The sequence below is a fragment of the Colletes latitarsis genome, chromosome 6 (assembly GCF_051014445.1).
Source record: "Colletes latitarsis isolate SP2378_abdomen chromosome 6, iyColLati1, whole genome shotgun sequence".
NCBI classification, from domain to species: Eukaryota; Metazoa; Arthropoda; class Insecta; order Hymenoptera; family Colletidae; genus Colletes; species Colletes latitarsis.
Window position 1 is genome coordinate 3635483 of NC_135139.1, and position 22688 is coordinate 3658170.

At 35.4% G+C, this 22688-nt stretch overlaps 2 protein-coding genes across 5 annotated transcripts; one reads left to right on the forward strand and one right to left on the reverse strand.

Moving 5' to 3' along the window:
- The first annotated feature begins 6655 nt into the window (after positions 1-6655).
- LOC143342744 (polycomb protein eed-A) lies at positions 6656-10439 on the forward strand. 3 transcript variants are annotated; one of them, XM_076766944.1, is made up of 4 exons: positions 6656-7299; positions 7912-8085; positions 8164-8247; positions 8312-10439. In XM_076766944.1, the coding sequence occupies exon 4, from the start codon at positions 8438-8440 to the stop codon at positions 9734-9736; it is 1299 nt and encodes a 432-aa protein (XP_076623059.1). In that variant the 5' UTR covers positions 6656-7299; positions 7912-8085; positions 8164-8247; positions 8312-8437; the 3' UTR covers positions 9737-10439. The 3 variants fall into 3 exon arrangements, with proteins under 3 accessions (XP_076623059.1, XP_076623058.1, XP_076623061.1); XM_076766943.1 differs by lacking the exon at positions 6656-7299 and adding an exon at positions 7468-7697; XM_076766946.1 differs by lacking the exons at positions 6656-7299; positions 8164-8247 and adding an exon at positions 7468-7697.
- Positions 10440-13030: 2591 nt separating this feature from the next.
- On the reverse strand, positions 13031-16562 carry Pfdn2 (prefoldin 2). 2 transcript variants are annotated; one of them, XR_013079856.1, is made up of 4 exons: positions 16345-16562; positions 15986-16109; positions 15238-15868; positions 13031-13338 (listed from the first exon to the last, which is right to left on the reverse strand). XR_013079856.1 is itself a non-coding variant. In XM_076766964.1 (3 exons), exons 1-3 carry the CDS (start codon positions 16488-16490, stop codon positions 15686-15688), a joined length of 453 nt encoding a protein of 150 aa, XP_076623079.1. In that variant the 5' UTR covers positions 16491-16562; the 3' UTR covers positions 14966-15685. The 2 variants fall into 2 exon arrangements, 1 of the variants encoding a protein (XP_076623079.1); XM_076766964.1 differs by lacking the exon at positions 13031-13338 and having other exon boundaries at positions 14966-15868.
- Positions 16563-22688: the final 6126 nt, after the last annotated feature.

A 22688-nucleotide genomic window follows, 5' to 3' on the forward strand; every position in this document is an offset into this window, starting at 1 on the left:
ATGCACGTAATTGGAAAAGGAAAAATTCAGGGAACGAAACGTTCGGCATACGTAACAGAACAACGTTCGGACTTGAATCGAAGGTGAGGAGATGAGTGAAATTAAATTTGCAAGTTTTATTGTACTTGTCGCTTGTCCTAAGGTAGGAGAAGCCGTTTATTGTTTAACTAAGAAAAAAACAATGAAGGTTTGTGATGAAGGTCTACAAGGCTAAACACCAGCAAACGCGTAGCACGTATTCGTATGAATTCAGCCTCTGCTCAGTGTAGATGTGCTAGTGGACTGCATTTTAATGTTTTCTCGCTAATCGAGAAAATGTCTAAATGCAATTCCGTAGATAACAATAACCGTTCTTTCGTTAGTGGCTCAATAAAGGCGATTCCTTACTGAAGATATTTATCCTCCAATTTATTTCATCATTTATTTTCAAAGCTATTAATATTACTGTTGAGCGCGGAATCGACCACCCCTTAGATTCGCGTTCAAGAGAAAATTTATGATAGGGCAAAAATTTTTGGATGGCGTGCACGGTCAACCTTGACATCTGCGTGTCAGTAAACAACCCTGTAATGAGCTTTCCTAACAAAAACCTGGAAAAAATTGACATACAGTCGACCAAAACTGGTAACTTTCACCAACGTCGTTTTGCGACGTTTTTACTCCGATATGTCACGCACACCCTTCCAAATGCATCGTACTAAGGGTGTTTCGAAGGGAAGAGATAGTGTCGAAACTTTCCTAAAAATACAGACAACCAAGGACCGAACACTCGGTTCTAGTCTGCCACCAACAGCAATCCTAAAATTTCACATCATCGCGCTAGAACTTACAATCAGTCACAATCTCGTCGATGAAACACAACATCGTGTACTTACTAAATCTGTCGCATTAGTTACGTGTGTAAATAAATTCTAAAAGGAAATCATTCGCTTACAACCTCTCTATACCTCCATCCGGGATATTAGTTTATTTCAAAAGATGCGAACCAGATGTTGAATTGTAATTAGATTTATCGGATACCGCGAGCTGCAATAATTACGCAACATATCTTGTCTTATTTTAATCAAGGAGAATATGTTTTAAACCTTAAAATAACATTCATGATATAACAATAATAAATAATAAATAAATAAATAATAAATAATTTTTTATTTTACCAATTTTAATTCAAAATAACAATTGTAACCTTTTAAGAAAGGCATGTTAAAAAAATCTCTAAACGATTCGTGTTTCACAAAGGTTCTGGGTTAAGTGCCGTGGGGTTCAGCACCAAAAGGCAAAGCCTTCCCCACTACGTGACCAGATCCTTCCAAGAAACCCTTATCGTTTTCCACGTGCCGTGCAACACCATGACTTCGAATCATCGGCCACGCACACGGTATCTTTGATGATCGGTGATCGGGCTCTTTATCGCCGACCCATAAACAAAACATCCGCAACTCTAAAGCTGCGTCTCCACTGTGTCGGCACAAGTCGGCACGGTCGGGCCGTGCCACTGCTATGCACGGCTACGTGACAAAACTATTTCTTTTTCATTCGATTAATAGTGAAACGCAAAATCTCTTTCGTAAACGATGTTGATTTTTCTCATTATAACAATTTTTTTATTCAATAAAAAATTAAGATCACCTTGATTTTTTTAGCAAAATTGAATTGTTTGTTTTTTTTCATAAACCGATGCATCCTTGTATCCTTTCGAAAAAAGTATTAGAGGCTTCAGGCCGAAAATTGAATAGTTTAAAAGTTATTAGTGTAAGAATGTTGATATTACGGTCAGGAGAGCGGTTGGGCGTTTTAATAAAGATTAAGACACGATGGACTTTTGAAAAACTATATTTGGTGTCTGCTCGCGGCAAGAGCCAATACAAATCTGTACCCTGACAGAGAACCAGGGTCGTGAGGGCACCCTTGACAGTTCGGCCCTTCTTTGTCTAAGTGTCCTGGCCGATCCTCCTTTAAGAGGGGGAAACGCGCCAAAGAGAAGCACATGGCCCGCTTCGGGCATTTATCTATTTCTACGTTTCTAACATTAGTTTAGTCCCGAGTTCCCATATACAGGGTGTCCCGTAAATAGTGTAAGAGCCGGAAATGTGGGGTAGCTGAGACGATTCTGAACAACAATTTCCTTTGCAAAAATGTCGGATGGAGCTTCGTTTTTGAATTATTAACAAAAAACACTGACAAATCACGGCGCTTGCCTGCCGCGCGCTCAGGGCCGTCCGAACTAAGAGAGCCACCGTGTCGGGTAGGTAGCAAGATGTGCATCGGAGATACGTCGAGGAACGAATACAAATAATTAAAAATACTACCACTGCAACTGTTACCTCTGCGGATTGGATAAATCAGCCAGCTAAATCGAATTTATTAATTATTTGTATTCGCTGTTTCCAAGGAAGAAGGAATAAAATGTGGGAAGATGCTCTCGGAATTTTTAGGAAATTAATTCTTCGCACCTGAGTGACGCTTCTCGCCAGAGTGTGTTAAAATTAAAATAAGAATTATTTTCAGAAAATTAAAATAAATACGGTAAGAACCATTTGTAATCGTTTGTTATTAAAAACTGTACTGGAAAAGCAGACTGGATTTGTGCGTACCGAAACATTCTTCGTATGCAAGGGGTTAATAGAGAATTAATTGAAATTCGCCTTACCCATTTACTTGCAAGTTGCAATAGTGCCGGTTAGTGCACCCCTGTCAATCATGGAAAGGTCGAAGACCCCAATAAAAATCAGCTGATGGGACGGCCCGGTCACTGCACTCGCTTCTTACCCCGAAAACACTTCACAGCACGGTCACTAGCACTTTTCACTTTTACATTTTCGGGGTAAGAAGCGGGTGCAGTGACCGGGCCGTCCCATCAGCTGATTTTTATTGGGGTCTTCGACCTTTCCGTGATCGACAGGAGTGCACTAACCGGGCCTTATTGTCAGCGCAGCAGAGCAACTTGCTAGTAAATGGGTAAGTCGAATTTCAATTATTTCTCTATTAAAGCCTTTGCATTCGTGGAATGTTTCGGTATGCACAAATCCAGTCTGCTTTTCCAGTACAGTTTTTAATAACAAACGATTACAAATGGTTCTTACCGTATTTATTTTAATTTTCTGAAAATAATTCTTATTTTAATTTTAACACACTCTGGCGAGAAGCGTCACTCAGGTGCGAAGAATTAATTTCCTAAAAATTCCGAGAGCATCTTCCCACATTTTATTCCTTCTTCCTTGGAAACAGCGAATACAAATAATTAATAAATTCGATTTAGCTGGCTGATTTATCCAATCCGCAGAGGTAACAGTTGCAGTGGTAGTATTTTTAATTATTTGTATTCGTTCCTCGACGTATCTCCGATGCACGTCTTGCTACCTACCCGACACGGTGGCTCTCTTAGTTCGGACGGCCCTGAGCGCGCGGCAGGCAAGCGCCGTGATTCGTCAGTGTTTTTCGTTAATAATTCAAAAACGAAGCTCCATCCGACATTTTTGCAAAGGAAATTGTTGTTCAGAATCGTCTCAGCTACCCCACATTTCCGGCTCTTACACTATTTACGGGACACCCTGTATGTTTACTTAAATCGCATTGAAAACGAATACCACAAATGTTTTATAATAATGTGCAAAATGGTCTTACTCGCAAAGGGTTAATTGAGAAATAAATGTTTGGTAAATGAAAACAGGTAAGCAGCTTAACCAGCTGCGATTTTCGCTAAGACAAATTGAAAACTCGATTCTAACGAGGAAAAATTGGAATGGTACCCGGTTTTGGGTTAGGTTATTACAGGTACATATCTTCAGAGATAGAACTGTACATATAACTAATCGGTATGGCATAAGTGGTGAGGTGTTTACCTGCAAGTTCGAGCTTCTTTTGCTCTGCAGGTTCGAACCCTGGCAGAACAAATTTTTTTTTTATTTTTTCAATCATATTTTAATCGTACACAAAATGTGACATTATATTTTTGTATGATCTTCGAATATTTTTTTTTAAAGTTAAATTTAACCAATTACATTTAACATATGTTATTTTCAATGTACGAAGTACATGCATCTGGATGGTACTTTTCGTAAAAACAGTCAAAACATAAAAATTTCAAGCACCACGTACATCTAATGAAAGTTCTGTTTTCACAGAAATTACAAAATTTTGTATTTAACTCTGATGGAAAGGCCGCTTCATTTACATTGATAAAATGTGAACGATTTTCGGACAGTTGTACCTTTTATCTCGTACTTTTTACCTTATACTTTAATTAAAAAGGGATATAACTGGGTAAAACAGTTTTATGACATTACCTGCTAACTCATGTCACTGTTCTAAAATGAAACGCTATGTTTTGTACCTTTAAAAATATTCGACTATGCCCTTGTCAAATTTAAAATTCAACCCATACTTTGTATTAAACTGGCAAACGGGATCACTTTTCCTTTGTTTCAAAGGGTTTGATGGTGGGGATCTCGTGACTCCTGGCAAAAGTTAAGCCAAATCAAACATATAATATTTAATTCATCACAACAAATTGATATAGTTATCTCAAAACGTATCGAGGAAAATCATTATTAATTAATTTCTGCAACTATAAATTCTGCTATTTTGTTTATGTTATAAAAATAAGAACTCTTCTTATTGAAAAATATTACAGCCTGCACAATACTGGCAAAGAGTGGACTCTCATTTTAATTTATTAATTTTCACTGTAAAAGTATTTTGATTTTGAAAAATCATATTAATAATATACATATGTACGCTCATACTTAGGAATAATAAAAAAAAATTTCTTTTTTTTTCAATAATTAAAATATGATCAGGGAGTCTTAAAACGTGTATTTCCGTAAAATAAATTTTACAAACTTTTTTTTCATTATGGGTACTTTGTGCGCCTATACATAGGTCGGAAAGAAAAATGCCTGGGCAGTCGAGAATCTCGACTCGAGATTCCAAATCGTATGCCGTTGACGGGAGGTCGGATTTCAGTTGTTAAGAGCGAGAAGCCAATGTGAGCCTTTCTCTCTCGACTCCCACGAGGCAGTCCGAAATTATTTCGAGCAGCTTCGGAGAATCGAGAAAGAAGGCTTGCGTCAGTTTGCCTTTGTCGACTTTCCGAAACTCTACGAGCTCACGTACGCGTGATCTGACATAGTGTGAGAGAGCACCTTCGGTGTACTTCTGGCACCTCTGCTTCAGTTCCCAGTTCAGATTCGTTTGCGACCGTGCGTGCTAAGATTCAAAGATTATTGTTGTTATTCATTGTTATTCATTGTTATCCATTGTTGTTATTTGTTGTTGAATAAAGTTTATTGTTAAAAATACATAAACTGTCTACACCGAACGATCATGAAATATATACGTGTGCTCGTGGATTAATTCCACCAACGAAGAGAGCCATAGCTGCTACGGGGCAGCGTTGCGGGTTGACGGCGGAAGTCGTGATTTCGATTGGCAGAGCCCGAACTCTAAGTAACTGCGTGTCTGCGGGTACCGGCCGATTTAAAAGGATCGCGAGACGGTGGATTTGTTGGCGACGACCGGAGCGACGGGTTCTCTTAGGCATTTAAATTTTAAGATTACGATGATACGCTACTATTTTCCCAGGCGGGCATCGACGCTCAATAGCCCGGTAAAATAGTAGAATATTCTGTGGTCCTTGAATATTCTTTTAAATGTTGTGGACGGGCTTTGACGCTCAATAACCCACTGAATAAAAGAATATTGAAAGACGCTAGTTCAGATTTGACACGCATACTGTTGCCACCCAGAGAATTGCATTAGGAAAAGGAATTAATTGATCACCACTAAAAGATTACTTCGGTTTATTCTTCAAAGGTAAGCCCTTGCACGGCTCTGCGATATATAAAAACCGAGTTACAAGTGGTCGCGGCCTATTAACCGAGCTTTTTTCTTCTGACTGACATTCTGACTAATTTCTGGCCGACTGTCTACTGAAAACGATATGAAGGGGATGCTTCTTTTTATTCAATATCTCTCGTTAAGTTCTGAATAATCAGAGGAGTGGGAGACCTCCCCCAATGCTCCAGTCTCCCTGCAATACCAGATATCCCCGAGTATCACCGGCTTCGACTTCGTGCCCAGGAGCGTTCTCATGCACCTCCGGTTACCTACGCCGGATGTAGATAACATTCTTTGATTTGTTTACTGGAAATCACGCTCGGCTAATATCCCACGTCCAGCTCGCTTCAAAGGTATATAAAATCTAAATTTCTTAATTCTACACGTACTTAAACTCTATTACATTAATTAACTAACTTTTATGAATTTTTACAAGATTTAAATGAATATAATAATTAACAATGGGTAAACACAATGGTTAATACATGAATAAGATTAAATACTATACTTAGCGATTGAATATAATAATTATTAGTGAATGATCATAATAGTTATAATATTTTATGATGTTGCAAGCGGTTTCCACAATCTAATTACTTACTATCTAGTAACTATTCGTAATATAGGGATGAGGGGCCAGAGTGGAGAGACGTATGTTACGCGGACGTTGCAGAACCTTCCATTCTATTTAATTCTCTTTAGTTCATCCTTATCTAGGAAGTGTTGCGTCCCGAGTTCGTGGTTTAGGGGAAAAGGAGGTGTGTTGGTGCCTGTGGAGCGCTGAACAGTTCTGCTCGGCAAGGTGCGCAAAACCAAAACTACTCGATACGTTTCAAAGTACTTTAGCATTTATTCGTTGGAGTTAACTCAGCGTACGACTTTTTGATACAACTCGGTTGAGATTGAAAATCGATCTGTCGCTCCGCGAAAATCCTTCTGTCGTCCTAGGCATTCGTCCCTTCTCCGGAAAATTCTCGATCCTCCCTCTGGGTTGTCCTGGTCCAATCGGGGTTTGTGCCATGCCACATCCGTCCGGATCGTCTTCGATCGATAATCCATCCCCGAGCCGAGAGGAGGTGGAGGCTACGCGGCCATGTTCAGAGCGGGCGCATGTAAGAGAAAGTGTGGGAGTCGAGAGAGAAAACAAAGCTAGCGGCCTAAAGTATCCCTTAAGAAAATTTATGACCCTCGTAGAAAAAACTAAACAAAACGCGAAGTTGAAGTCAAGACCATCGCAACTCTTAATGGAAATAGCTAATTCAGCACGGTCCGTAATAAACTAAACGAAGGAACGACGGAAACTCCAATTCGACACTCTAAGAAATGCCTTCCTTTCTCTCTACCTTCCCCAGCTTGATCGCCCACGTTTAAAAGCATACAATTGCATTGTTCATTATAATACGCTGATCCGTTTGAATTCGCTCTTAATTAGAATGCAGTTACATGACTCTGCACTCGACGGTGAGTAATCAGGTTTAAATTAATTCCCGTTGCGGCGCTATGTGCATTAAATCTACATTCACGTGATAGCATAACAGAGGTGAAATAGTAGCGCCACTCGCGGTTCGGCTTATAACTAAAGAGTGACTTTACAGACCTCACTTTTCAATAAAAGTGCCATCCCTTGTTTTTTTTTACATCTACGGTTTATTGAGTAACTTATTCTATGTATACAGTTGAAAAAACATTTCAACTTTTATTCTTTTATTTTTAATTGTATTAAAATGGATATAATCTCAATGTCTAATCTAAAAAATTATTTAATTGTAATACTGTTACTAACCTGTCAGTTTAAGTGAAATAAGTATGAAATCGATTATCATATGTGATTACTGTAGTAGCATTTTACAGTACCACGTGTATGTATTTTTATTTTTACAATGAGTAAAAACGTTGCCTATAATTAAATCACACAGTACTATAATATTTTATAAATTTTCTTACGTGTTTCTGTTATTTTAAAAAGAATAGTGTAAACTAAATTTGTATAAGGTTATCTTTGTGTTTGAAGTATTAAGTGAAACATTATTAAACTATATTATTAAGAATATTGAGAATTAGTATCATTTATAGGTTCAGAGGAATTATTCGTTAAAGTTTCTAAAGGTTGACATTCGAGTAAAAAGAAAAAAGAATGATGTATTATGGCACATAAATGCAAATTCTACAAAAACAAAATTCCATTCTAATCTTGATATAGATTTCATTATTCTTGTCTTTAATTGAAGGACTGAGACAATATGTAAAGTAAGTGCATAATTCAGTTTATATAATTTTAATTACAAGAATTAATTATATTTAGTTAAAATTAATTTAATATTTAAGGTAAAAAGAAACAAGTATTTTACCATTTTTATACAATGGACCTTTCAAATATCAACGGAAGTATAAGATAAATTTAATATTTCTGTAAGTTCATATTATGTAGTATAATTATATGATAATTATAAATCAATGTTTATTCTCTTTTCAGAAACTGCAAATTTATATTTAATTAGGTAATGAACTAGTGAACTTAATAAAAATTATATTGAGCATAATAAGTAGAATGCTCATTGTTGGATTCTAGATATATCATTTTTAAAACATTTAAAGTTGTATGTCTCACATTAAAATGAAAAAGACAAGTAACAAAGGTCAAACATACACCTCCAGTCAAGAGGATAGCGAAAATGATAGTGATGAAACTGAATGTAGTATTGGTAGTAATTCAACAGCTGGTACTCATCGTAGTGATACCCCTACACGCAGTGCTCGTTATAGAAGAAAAGGAAGACGTAGAAGTAAAACAGCAAAGTATAAATCTTGCACAGACAAACCTTTATACAAATACTGCTGTAGTGTGAAGGAAGATCATGGGCAACCACTGTTTGGAGTACAGTTTAACCACCATTTAAAAGAAGGTGAACCATTAATATTTGCATCTGTAGGCAGTAATCGAGTAAGCATTTATGAATGTCCGGAGGGAGGTAATATTAGATTACGCCAATGCTATGCAGATCCTGATCCAGAAGAAAATTTTTATACTTGTATTTGGACATATGATGATTCTGGAAAACCTTTACTAGCAGTAGCAGGATCACGTGGTGTTGTCAGGATTATTAGTCCTGTAACTATGACTTGCATTAAACACTATATTGGACATGGTCATGCAATAAATGAATTAAAAATTCATCCTAAAGATCCAAATATATTGCTCTCAGCATCTAAAGATCATGCACTTAGACTATGGAATATAAAAACTGATGTGTGTATTGCAATTTTTGGTGGAGTTGAAGGTCACAGAGATGAAGTTTTAAGTGCTGATTTTGACATGAAAGGAGATCGTATCATTTCATGTGGTATGGACCATGCTTTAAAGTTATGGTCATTGGATAAACAAGATATGCAAGAAGCAATAAAACAATCTTATCATTGCAATCCTAGTCGTAATGGAAGACCTTTCGATTCCATACTTCAGCATTTTCCAGACTTTACTACACGGGATGTTCATCGTAATTATGTTGATTGTGTTAAGTGGTATGGAGATTTTATTTTAAGTAAATCTTGTGAAAATTGTATTGTGTGTTGGAAACCAGGACGGCTTGAAGATTCTCAACTACGAAATGGAGAAACAAGTGCTACTGTTTTACATCGATTTGACTTTAAAGAATGTGATATATGGTTTATACGATTTTCAATGGATTTTTGGCAACGTACAATAGCTCTAGGAAATCAAGTAGGCAAGACATATGTATGGGACTTAGAAGTCGATGAACCTGGACAAGCTCGTTGTTATTCACTTCAGCATCCTAGATGTACTGTACCTATACGTCAAACTAGTTTAAGTAGGGATGGCTCAGTTTTATTATGTGTTTGTGATGATGCTACTGTATGGAGATGGAATCGTGAACATTAGTGTTTATATAGTACATGAAATAGTGTCTTTATTTACAGAATATGCTGTACTAACCCATTCAATACAAACATCCTACTTTTATATTGAATGTAAACATATGATGAACATCTTGTGTAAATTAAATACTTACTGCTTCCAAATATTGCATATTTTTAAAGTAATTATTATCAACAATAGACAGTATATTCTATTATCTAATAATTTCTATTCATATATAATTTATGAAGAAATGAAAATTTGAATCATTTATACATATTATTGCTAGTATAGTTTGTTGTTCATAAGAATGAGAAATTTATTTCTTAGGTAAAAAATTGTATCTGCAAGAATTCTAAGGCAAGATTAAACAGAAATGATATTTACACTGTGGATAATATAGAAGTTTATAATAATACCTATTTCAAAGAATAAATTTATTTTATATAATTTACTTTTATCGTCAAATTATCATTACTGACGAGGGAACTTACCCAAGTGAAAATCTAAATGCTTAATAAGATTTATCACAGTGACAGAACATGAAATATTTAAACCAATGATTATGGTAGTCATGTGATTAGTAATTTTTGAGATATTTAATATTAAATTTTGATGACTGTTTATCAATTAAAGTGCAAGTATAATTTTTAAGTAAGTGTTTAGAATAGTAGGTGAAATATCTTGCCTACAATGTTGTTAGTCCTTTGACTGCATATTTAAATCCTATTTGTTCGACACAAATTTCACCTTTCAATAATCATTAGGTGATTCTTATAAAACTTCACTCTCCAAATAAAGATCCGGAAGCCGAATTGCTGTAGCATTCACAGTTTTCGAAAAATACAAGGTTTTGTAAAAATCCAAAATTTTCAACAAAAATAAGGTATTATATGAAAAGTAGGAACATTAGAATGGTCTAATTGGTCTTAAAACATAAAGGAGAGCTTCCCAAATATATAGTGGTATACAATTTATTAATTATCTTTGGCCCTAAATAATTATAAATTAATGTCAAAGTTTAAAAAAGTGTTTACCTAGCACGAAAACTCTACTCAGGATTGGATTCTGTAAAGATTTCTAAAGAAGAAACTAAGACAACGACACATGTGCTGTACTTTGAAACTGCACATACATTGAAAATGAACTGTACTTTGAAAATAAGTACAAATTCGCTAATTTGAATTTTTCCTATAACTACCCTTCTGAACAAGATAGAGGATTGAAATTTGGCACAAAATGTTTTTTTCTGATGCTCTATCAATGGATCCATCGTATGTCAAATTTAGTTCAAGGGCACATTTGACCCCCTTATTCGGCTATACTCTTTATTGAACGTTGTATATTAGCCAAGAAGGAGGTCAGAAATAAATAATTTTTAAGTTATTATATTCAGAAACATAACATTTATTACTAATAAGAAAAGAAAGGGCATACATCCATTTATTAACGGAATATAATAGGCGAAAACACAAACGTAACAAAAATGTGGTCAAAAAAGTCTCCGTACATATAAACTATAGTTTTTTAATGAGTGATCAATGGGTTCTCCCTTTAGTTTAATAATTTCTTGCAACCTTTTTTTGCATGTGACATGCCAACTTTTTAGTTAAATCTGGTTGAATATTATTCTATATTAATTGACCTATCATTTATTTGCTGAAATCGTGAGACAACTCAAAGTAAAATAAGTTGGTTAAACAGTTTAAATTCACAAGTTGTATCTTTTTGAGTCATATCACTATTGCAGTAAACGAGTGATACATACATATATGTATTGAAGTTATGATACGATTTAACTAGTACATATACAATATTAAATCAACAACGAAATTTATCTTTATTTTTGTTCTTTCTTTTTTCAAACTTCATCAACATATTCGTGACACTTTTCTAATTAAAATGACACCAAATACGATATACAATTTAGATCCTATTTACTATCGCAATAAGCGATCAAAGGCATGCATCGCTCAGGTGATTTCACGTCGGCTGTATCGAAACACAGGCGATGTTTACGGGAACCTATGCAGAATCAGTAGTTCATTCTGCGACCTCTACCAAAAGAGGTAGCGATAACAAATTCGGCGATGCTCGGGCGCTCAATCCCTCTCTGTCATATGCTCGCTGTTCTTTTCTACACTCGCCGCTTTTATAGAGACAATACTAATTTTTGAGGTCTCCCAGTTCGTCTTCGATTTTGATTTGATCCTGTTTCATTGTATCTCTGGCAAATATACTGTAGAAGGTGACCTTTTTACAATTTGTGCAATTTTCTTCAACGCTGTACCTTCTTTTCTTAATTCAACAATTAACTCTCGAATCGCAACAGAAATTTCCATTTTGAAGAAAGTACGCACAATATGAACCTTTCTGTTTGCTAGCACTCAAGAAACTAACTTATTCTTTACTTTGGAGTATTGTTCCAGTCTTGTTTGTAAACATTCTGCAGAATTCTTAGAACCAGACTGTTGAATATTTCTTTATACAGAGACTTTTTTGATCACATTTTTGTTACGTTTGTGTTTTCGTCCATTATATTCCATTAATAAATAGATGTATGCGCTTCCTGAATATAATAATGTAACAATTATTTATTTCTGACTTCCTTCCTGGCTAATATACAACGTTCAATAAATCTTAGTGTGGTGTACAGAGACTTTTGACTGACTGTATATTCTCCATAGCAAAATTAAGCCCATCAAAAAATGTAAAAAATGTGGAATATACTTTCTTGTTTCTCAATACTGGTTTACTTTTGAAGAGGTTTATGTACTTCAGGAGAAGTGTAGAAATAAGCAATCAATTGTCAGTATTCTTTTCTATTTCAGATATTATAGGTAATAATAAATTTTAAATATCTTACTTTTTACTTTTAACAGTTTAAAGAATTTAAAAACAACAATTTTTAATGGAATTTTTGTGAATTAAAATTGATTAAAAAATACTTCATAGTTTGATGATAGATATCCGTAAAAATATATAAAACAAAAAAACAGAACACCGAAGTATTAAAAAAAAATCACATTATTTCCACAAAGTGGATGCCCCCGCCGGTATTGATTGTACATAATTTCGGTCTTGCCGAATCGAAAAAAATGAGCAATGTCTGCTTGACGGCCAAGTGCTGTGCCTACGTGCGTCGTCAACTTATATTTTCTCGACTTGTTTGAGTCGAAAGCCGTTCTGATACTTCGCATGGGTGGTTATTTTTTCAAAAATGCCTACAGAATCTGATCCTAAGTAGGATTTTCGTGCTAAATAATTAATTTTTTACTAGCCTCTAGTTTTATATATTTTCATAACTTACACAAAAAATAAAACATTAGAAAATTACTTTTTATTTATAAAGTAGCACAAACTAAAATATGACAAAAATTGATCCCACAGTCGAAAATTTGAAATAACACATAATTACATAACATTGCAAAACTAATTTAATATTTGGTAGAGTATACTTTGTTATTTATAACTTGTAATAGTTGTGGCATTCATTATATTAGGTTTTCTACTAAAATTGGTTTAATGTTTATTCACGTTCCCATACTGCTTCTTTTGGTTGATTTTCGTTTTTGAAATTTTCTTTTTGTTAATACTTAAATAAATCAATTTGTTCATAATCCCATCTGTAACAATAGCGAGAGTAAGGAAATTAAAACGCTTTTATTTAGCGCTGACTGCATATACGGTGTCACAAGATCGGTGGTACAATCCGTAAAACCAAGGAAGGGGTGATTCTACATGGAAAAACAAATTGATAATAAAAAATAAAATTTTTTCATTTGAGGCTTCGTTGTCGAGAAAATCGACTTTGAATATTGATCGAGTACGCGTACATTTAAATATGGCTTAGGTGGATAGATCGATGGGTTGCTTATAAATAGCACTAATATCATTATTATCATCATACTATCATACTCATCTCTTCCTATGGATTCCAAGAAGACTTAAATGAAAATAAGCCATTCAATTTATATATTTATTCACTGCGAAGAATTGATAGAAACTGTCAGTCAAAATCGAAGATAGTAATATACCACTAAATGAAACTGTAATAAGTGATCAGAACGTCGTGTCAACACAAATGTACAAATATAGAACATACACAAAAGTGTGTATTGATCTCGATTATCGAGATCCATCCACCTAAGCTATTGTTAAGTGCACGCGTACTCGATGAATATTCAGTCGATTTTTTCGACAACGAAGCCTTAAATGAAAAAATGTTATTCTTTATATTCAATTTGTTTTTTCATGTAGAATCGCCTTCTTTTTGATTGTACCACCAATGCTGGGACACCTTCTATATTTGTGTTCGTTTATTTTAACATCTGGACAAGCTGACCTTGTATAGGACTCTGGGGCATAAGTCATAAAGCAAAGACGCGGAAAAATCTCAACCTAAAGATATCGCATCCGCATGAAAGTGTAAACGAATCTGTCGAGTATTGTTTTTACTTCATTATGTTATATGATAATAGTAAATCATTATTATTATTGATAATTTGTACAATTATTCTCCTGCTATATTAAAACAACATAAATAACACTAAGAGATTGTAGTTTGCAAAAAAAGCCGGAAAAAAGGAAATGAATTTTTCAACCTTAACCTAGCAGAGAAACATTTAGAAAACTATTTGAATAAAAATAATGTAGTGGCATCAGATTGGAATTATAGATCTGAAAAGAAATTAGATCATCAAATTATGGCTTGATGTATGCCAGTTGCTGGACGATCCAAATTTCAACCAAATAAAACGATTCCTTCAATAAAAATTGTTATTTGTTTTCAGAATCTCTACTCTTGATGATTCATTCAATCTTTTATGCTTGTTTCCTTAAATCTCTGAAGTGATGCCATGTTCATTCTGTTCATAATCATGATTAATGTCCGAACATTCGTTTTTTTAATTGTTACTTTTCCAATGTAGACTCAAAATTTGAGTCTGTAACTTTTAAACCCTTTTATTTTAGTTATCAGCTACAACTAGACAAGTTACAATCTACTGTTCACATATTTTGATATTGTTAAATGAATTTTTTATAGTATAAAGTTTGTCTCTACTGTTTTACCAATCTTGCAATATGATTTTTTATTCTTCCATTGTGAAATTATAATTTTTCTTGCTTCTATATTTAATTTTTAAGGAAGATTGAATAAATGCTTCTATAAATTATAATACATTTAATGTTTTCTCTTATATATTTCATTAAAACTTAACGTTCATAGTTAAAAAATTGTATACATCCATGTACTTTTGAAATTATATATTTTGTTCAAAATAATATTTAAAACATAGCATGATAAAAAATGAATGTACTTCATATCTTTAGTGAAAGGGAATTAATGCAAAATAAAACACTTCTTTTTTTCAATTTGTCTTACATGAACAACAATTTCATATAAATACATAGCATTGATATTGAATAGAACTATGGAAACTTTAAACTTGAAAAAACTTAATTTCATGTCAGTATATTGAAATATCTATAACAAAAATCTATTGTTAATCACTTTTACGTACCTAATTTAATATTTTTCTTGCAAATAAAAATAATTTATAGTTAATTATTTGTTTTTGTTTAGATTATTTTTTTCGTAAATACAAACGCCTAAAATTCTTCAAATATCAATTAATAAGATAGTAAAGTATTTATATATTTTTCTTATAGTAATTTTGTTATTTAATTCTTAAATTATGTATTTTTGTTTCACAATTTATAATGATACATTAAATTAACCATATTAAATCTGTAGTAAAAATATGTTATAGGAAATAATGGCTGTAGAAGACCAAAATAATTACTTAAAGTTGCATGCTATTGTCCTTTTTTTTATGCAAAGTAGACAATTATAAGAGAACTGAATATTTATACATTTCAAGTAAACTGTTCTCCCAGAAGATTTAATAAATAAGTGCCAAAGAGTTATTTAAATGTAAATATGAAATGTATTATAAAGAAATTTTGATTTTATGTATAATTGCTCAATAACGAATTAACAACAACTGCGCTTCTTTTTGCTTCTTTGGAATCTTCATTTTGTTGTACATACTGTTGTCCTCTGATTCTAATATTATGTTTTTCCTTAAATTCATTTATTTCGATTCCTTTCTTTGTTAACTGCTCATTTAGAGCATCTATAACTTTCATTAGCTACAAATTATAAAAAACATTTACATTTTATACTTATACAGTTTTTGAATATTTATGTTATATAAAAAGACACTTATAGTTTTAATTTCTCTATATAAAAAACAAAACAAGTCTTACCTGTTCTCTGTTTGTCACTAATGCAGGCATTACATCTGCCACAGTACGTTCACATAAAACACCTCCTGTCATTCTATAACACTTTCTTTTTGGATCTACATTTTTTAGTGTGTCAATTACAATCCTAAAACATTAGATATATATTTCACTTAACTACAAAAATGTCCTTTTCGATATTTAACAAAATATTAATCTGTAGTAATATATTATTTGCTAAAATATTGTTTAGTTTACAATTATGTTTATTCATAAGAATGTAAGTTTATTATATATTATTGACTATTTATTTACGACACAAAACAAAATATGATGCCTACAAAAAATACAAATGATTGTAATATAGGTTAGAAAATTCATACTTGTGTTCATTTAGTTCCATCTCCATTTCTGATAATTTGTTAGCCATTGTTCTTTGTTCATTGCGAAGCATTTGAAATTCTGACAAAATTTCTGTATTGGACTTCGAACTTTTTGAAGATTTTCCCGACTTTTTATCGCTAGCCATATTAAGAGCTTTAAATTACTTTCCTCTAAATAGGTGAGATCCACCCAAAGCCAGTGATGCAAGACTTAAGAATTCCTACATCAGCGCTACTTGCGGAAGACTTAAGAATTTCAGTTTGCTATTGTTACGCTATCGCGTGAACGTAGGTTTGATGTACATATAGCGCCGCGACGGGAATTTCTTGGAACTGGATTAATCACTGTTACGCATTTGCATGACGTAGGGTCTATGTACATACAGCGGCGCGACGGGAAATTGCTGGAACTGGTTTTATCACCATCGAGGCTGCGATTTGAGCGAGGGAGATTCAAACGAACTCGCGTATTGTAATGCGTATTATTATTGTAGGAAATTCAACGCGAGGAAATCTAGGCGCAAACCGAGCATTTGTAGACCGTTACCGATACTTTGTGTATACAATGTAGTTTTGACCGTTAGAGGTAGGCTGTATGCTTGTGGCGCGCATATGTGTGTGTGTAAGAATCGATCGGTTGGCCATGTCGCCGGTTCTCGCTCGAAGGATCGGGAATATTCCATGGCACGCGCCGAGAACTTGGCAGTCGGGGAAAGGAAAATCAAACGCCGATCGGGACGCTGGATATACAGGGTGTCCCGTAAATAGTGTAAGAACCGGAAATGGGGGATAGCTGAGATGATTCTGAACAACAATTTCCTTTGCGAAAATGCCGGATGGGGCTTCGTTTTTGAATTATTAACGAAAAACACTGACCAATCACGGCGCGCGCCTGCCGCGCGCTCAGGGCCGTCCGAACTCAGAGAGCCACCGTGTCGAGTAAGTAGCAAGATGTGCATCAGAGATACGTCGAGGAACGAATACAAATAATTAAAAATACTACCACTGCAACTGTTACCTCTGCGGATTGGATAAATCAGCCAGCTAAATCCAATTTATTAATTATTTGTATTCGCTGTTTCCAAGGAAGAAGGAATAAAATGTGGGAAGATGTTCTCGGAATTTTTAGGAAATTAATTAAAAACTGTACTGGAAAAGCAGACTGGATTTGTGTGTACCGAAACATTCTTCGCATGCAAGGGGTTAATAGTGTAGGATAAAATCAGCGCACACACTCGCTCCGCATTCCCCAATTGCTCGCAACGCTGTCTTTTCCCCGGTCACTCTCTCCTAAACTCTCATACTCTCTCACATACACACACACACACACGCGCCTTAAGACAAAACCTGCACGCATTTTGCATTCGTCTTCGTAACCGGGCAAAATCGATAAAACCGGGCAATCGATTAGTTTGCTTTCCCGGTCCGAACAGCTGACTCCAGTCATTCACCTCACGCATTTACATACCAACGCACTCACATTCTCACTCCACAATAGAGAATTAATTGAAATTCGCCTTACCCATTTACTTGCAAGTTGCAATAGGGCCGGCGAAGAATTAATTTCCTAAAAATTCCGAGAGCATCTTCCCACATTTTATTCCTTCTTCCTTGGAAACAGCGAATACAAATAATTAATAAATTGGATTTAGCTGGCTGATTTATCCAATCCGCAGAGGTAACAATTGCAGTGGTAGTATTTTTAATTATTTGTATTTGTTCCTCGACGTATCTCCGATGCACATCTTGCTACCTACTCGACACGGTGGCTCTCTGAGTTCGGACGGCCCTGAGCGCGCGGCAGGCGCGCGCCGTGATTGGTCAGTGTTTTTCGTTAATAATTCAAAAACGAAGCCCCATCCGGCATTTTCGCAAAGGAAATTGTTGTTCAGAATCGTCTCAGCTACCCCCCATTTCCGGTTCTTACACTATTTACGGGACACCCTGTATAAGACCGAGGCCGCGTGGCCGGGCTCTCTCTCAGTCTATACGAGCTATCGTCCTGCGCTAGAGAACGTTTTCAATCGCTATTTAGAAATATCTAAAGAACAGTACTGAATAAAGTTGTTGAAGTATTTTTAACGTATCGAGTTGTTTGATTTCCGCGTGTCTCGCCGAGCAGAGCGGTTCAGCGCTCCACGGGCACCGTCTCACGACCTTATTTCCCTAACCCACCGACCACGTGATCGGCAACATCACCATCGAGTCCGCGATTCAAGCGAGCGAGATTCAAACGAATTCGCGTATTATAATACATATTACTATTGTATAAAATTCAACGCGGGCAAATCCAGCCGGAAAAACTGAGTATTATAAACTTTCTTAACGGCCGCGTTCAGATGGGTTTACGATGTAGACGTGACTTCTGCACAATTTTTGAGATTAAAATTTCGAGACCTTTTTAATTAACAAACTATATTACGGCCATTAAGGGAAACTCCAAACTCTACTCAGCAGTGCTGAGTCAGCACCTGGAATCCTTGGAGCTCTTTGCCTCAATAGCGATTGCCGTATCGTAAACCTGCGCCCGCATACAGCTGCGGAACATCAGAGCCTTGGGAAATCGACGATGGGCTTCCCCAATTGTTATTAAAAATGCCGCATTCTCGCTCATCCCTGCGTGACCTATCGGGACCAGTGTGGCCAGATCGGGCATAATTGAGTGCATCGAAATCGACAATAGTGACGACGAACTTCCTTAGCGTCTAATGGAGTGGTGGGGATAGCAGGCATATGCTACTGCACGAGCCACGTGTACGTGAGCTCGGCACATCGCACAACTTCGGGAAATCGATAAAGAACACTAGTGTGATCCTTTCCCTCTTGCTCTTGTAATAGAGAAACAGCTGAATTACGACCTCGCGATAATCGGCATACGATTCCAAGTCTCGACTGCCCCAGCATTTTTACTTTCCGACCTATGAAAGGTATAAATATCATAATGAAAAAAAATTTTGAAAATTTGTTTTAGCAGAAATATACGTTTTAGGACCCCCTGATCATATTGTGACTATTTAAAAAAAAGACATTCTTTTTTGTTCCTATGCTATTGTCATGATTGCGTCTAAACGGCTAAGTGAATTTCAATGAAACTTTACATTTAAGTTTTATATTCTCGTTTCAAGGTCTGATTAGATTTTGACCGTGATCAGCTCCCATATAATGATGATTGTACGTCTCATAGTTTTATAATTATTTCGATACATATACATTATTTTTAAAAAATTTTTAAAGCGATTTATATAAATCTTTAGAAGGATTAAGATCAAATAAATTTTTCTCCTATCTTTTTTAGAAAGGACAAATTAAACGAAATCTTATGCATTGCATACCTACCTAAACCACATTAAAAACGTATTCCACAAATATTTTAGAATAATGTTGTTCAAAGTAGTCTTACTCGTAAAGAGTTAATTAAGGGTTAATTAAAATGAAAAACCACTCTTAGCCAGTACCGTGCACACTGTAACAATGTTCAGTAACAAATATTTTGTAAAGATATGATCTAAATAGAAGAATTATTAATTGCTACAGAAATAGACTACTACTGACTTTCCCACTATGTTTTTCAATAACCGTATCAAATGTTATATATTTGACTTAACTTTACATAACAAAATAATTGTAACGATAGGTAAAACAATGACGTGCACGCTACTGCTTAATGGAAACCACGGGAAAGTGGTGGGAACTTCCATCAGGAGGGAAATATAAAAAATTGTTATTTAGTTGTAACATTACCACATGCTAGATATTAAAATGTTTTAATTAATGTAATGAAAATACAATATAATGAAAAACTAACTCGTGAATATATTAATTTTTATTAATATACACGCGAGTCATAAAAATGGAAAAATGATATAATTGTTTACATTTCCAAAGGATGGGATGTCGGGATAGGATGTTTGCCATTAAGCTGGCACGTTATGTCGTGCATTGTTGCTCTTACGGTACCGCGACGTAGGTGTAACAAGGCGCGACATTCTATGTCATAGCCACACTATTTACAGCAAGCAATTTCAGCAAAAATGTATAGCAAAATATAAGCAAATAAATGAAGAAGCAAAATGATAGAGCAAGCAGAATAATATTTACAGCAAGCGAAATACATAAAAAAAGTAACAACGCGAGACAAATTGAACGACTATTTACATATTAGCGATGTCCAAAAAAAAATATTTTGGACATCACTAACAAGATTGCGGTTGCAGTGCAAGCGCTTTCGCCTGACGTTATGGCACATACATGAATAACACCTTGTTGCGCCTACGTCGCGGTACCGTTGACGTAACAAGGCCAGTCTACCGTGACGTCGCATGAAAACGTTTACACTGTAATTGCAGTCTAATAGTACGAATTTACTAAAGTTTTTCTCTGGAGAGAAAAATCTCTCTAGAGAATAACTTTGTAGTAAATCGGTACCTTAATTTTCGTCATATGACGTAGAGGGAAAATTCTCAAAGTTGTTATCATATCTAGCATTTAATCTTAAATTACACTTTTGCTTCTTAGCAAATGAATGATATAAATTTTTCGAATACAACAAAGCGAGATGACCATCATCTAGCTCCATTCAGAGTGAAGATTTCACAACGCAAATAGAGTTGACGCTGGCCGAAGAAAGTTTATTCCGTTTCTTGGTTTTTATGACAGGTAACATGGAAAACAATCTTTCTGCATCGGTATTGGAATTTGGAAGTGATCTAATGGTATTTAATAATTTCATTAATTCAGGAAATTTAATTTTGTAGTCTAAATTTCACGTTAATAAAATTGTTTTCCAGAAACCATCGAATTTCATCTCGATAAGCGTCTGTTGACAGCTCTTGCAAGGTGTTGCACGTCAGGAGCTCCTCTTGCACGTCTGGTGATGTGCAAGGCGTTGGTTGTGTAGTGGACTGTATATCTTTGGCGTGGACCCTCTCTCGTTCGTACGACGTCGCGTAATGGTGCTCGACGTTTTGTCTTGTTTTTACTTTTTTTTTTGTCCTTTTTTCCTGGTTATTTTGCAGTACCTTGGGCTGTGCCCTATAACCTGCACTTAAAGTGAATGGTTAGTGTCTGAAGATTTTTAGGTGGGGTGGTTTTATTATGTTAATTTCGTGTTTTTAGGTTGAGGGAAAAGTTTTAAAAACCTCGTTTGCATTGGTGTGTCATGCGACAAAGGATATTGGGAGTTAGTTGTTTATGGTGAGTTTGGGGGTTTTCATGCGGATTTTTAGTGGATATTCGGTGACTTTATAGTTGCCTAGGGAGGATACTAGGAAGTTTGGGTGTTAGAAGTTGTTATCCTGTGCTTTGGTGGCTAGTGCTTTTATGTGGTCATGTAGGAGTTCTGTTTTTGTTTCCATGTGGAGTAGTGTTGTGGGGTAGGATCGGGGTTGATTGAGGATGATCCTGAGGTATTTGTTTTGTATTTTTTGGAGTGTGTTTATGTGTGTTTTTGCTGCAGTGCACCATACAGGTGCACCGTATGTTAGGATGGGTCGGACACAGGTTTTGTATAGTTGGATTTTTAAGTTGATAGGAAGTGAGCTGTTGTGTGCTAGGAGTGGGTAGAGTGTACGGAGGATTCCTATGCCTTTGTAAGCTCTATCTTTGGAATTGTGATGCCACTTCAGTTTGTTATCAAACCAAATACCTAGGTATTTAACTTTAGTGGACCAGTTGATGGGATGATTGTTTATTGTGAGCTTATCTGGATTGTTTAGTTTTTATGAAGTGAATACTATTGCTTCGGTTTTGGTTGAGTTTAATATTAGTTTCCATGTGGAGGTGAATCGGAGGATATGATCAAGGTGATTTTGGGTATGTTTGATTGCCTGTTTGAGCTGCCAGGAGGAGGAGTAGATGGCTGTGTCATCTGCGTAGAGGGCAAGTTTGGTGTTGGAGTTATTGGGTATGTCATTGATGTAGATGTTAAATAGGATGGGCCCTAGGATTGATCCCTAAGGTACCCCGGTGTATAGGAGTCTGGGGGTGGAGAGGAAGCCATTATAGGAAACTATTATGTGTCTGTCTGTGAGGTAGTTCTGTACTATTTTGATTAAGTGGGTATGGAGATTGATGTGATGGAGTTTGAGGAGGAGGCCATTGTGCCAGACCGTGCCGAAGGCCTTCTGAAGGTTTAGCAGAGCTAGAACCACCATCCAGTTCTTGTTCACCTCCAGGGCAATGTCCTCCTGGAGTCTTAATGCTTGGTGGATGGTGGAATGTTTGGCTCTGAATCCAAATTGTTCTTGAATGAGGATGTTGTTATTGTGGAGGTGTGCGTTGATTTGGATGAGTATTATTTTTTCTAATACTTTGCTAAGTAGACTCAGCAAGCTGATTGGCCTGTA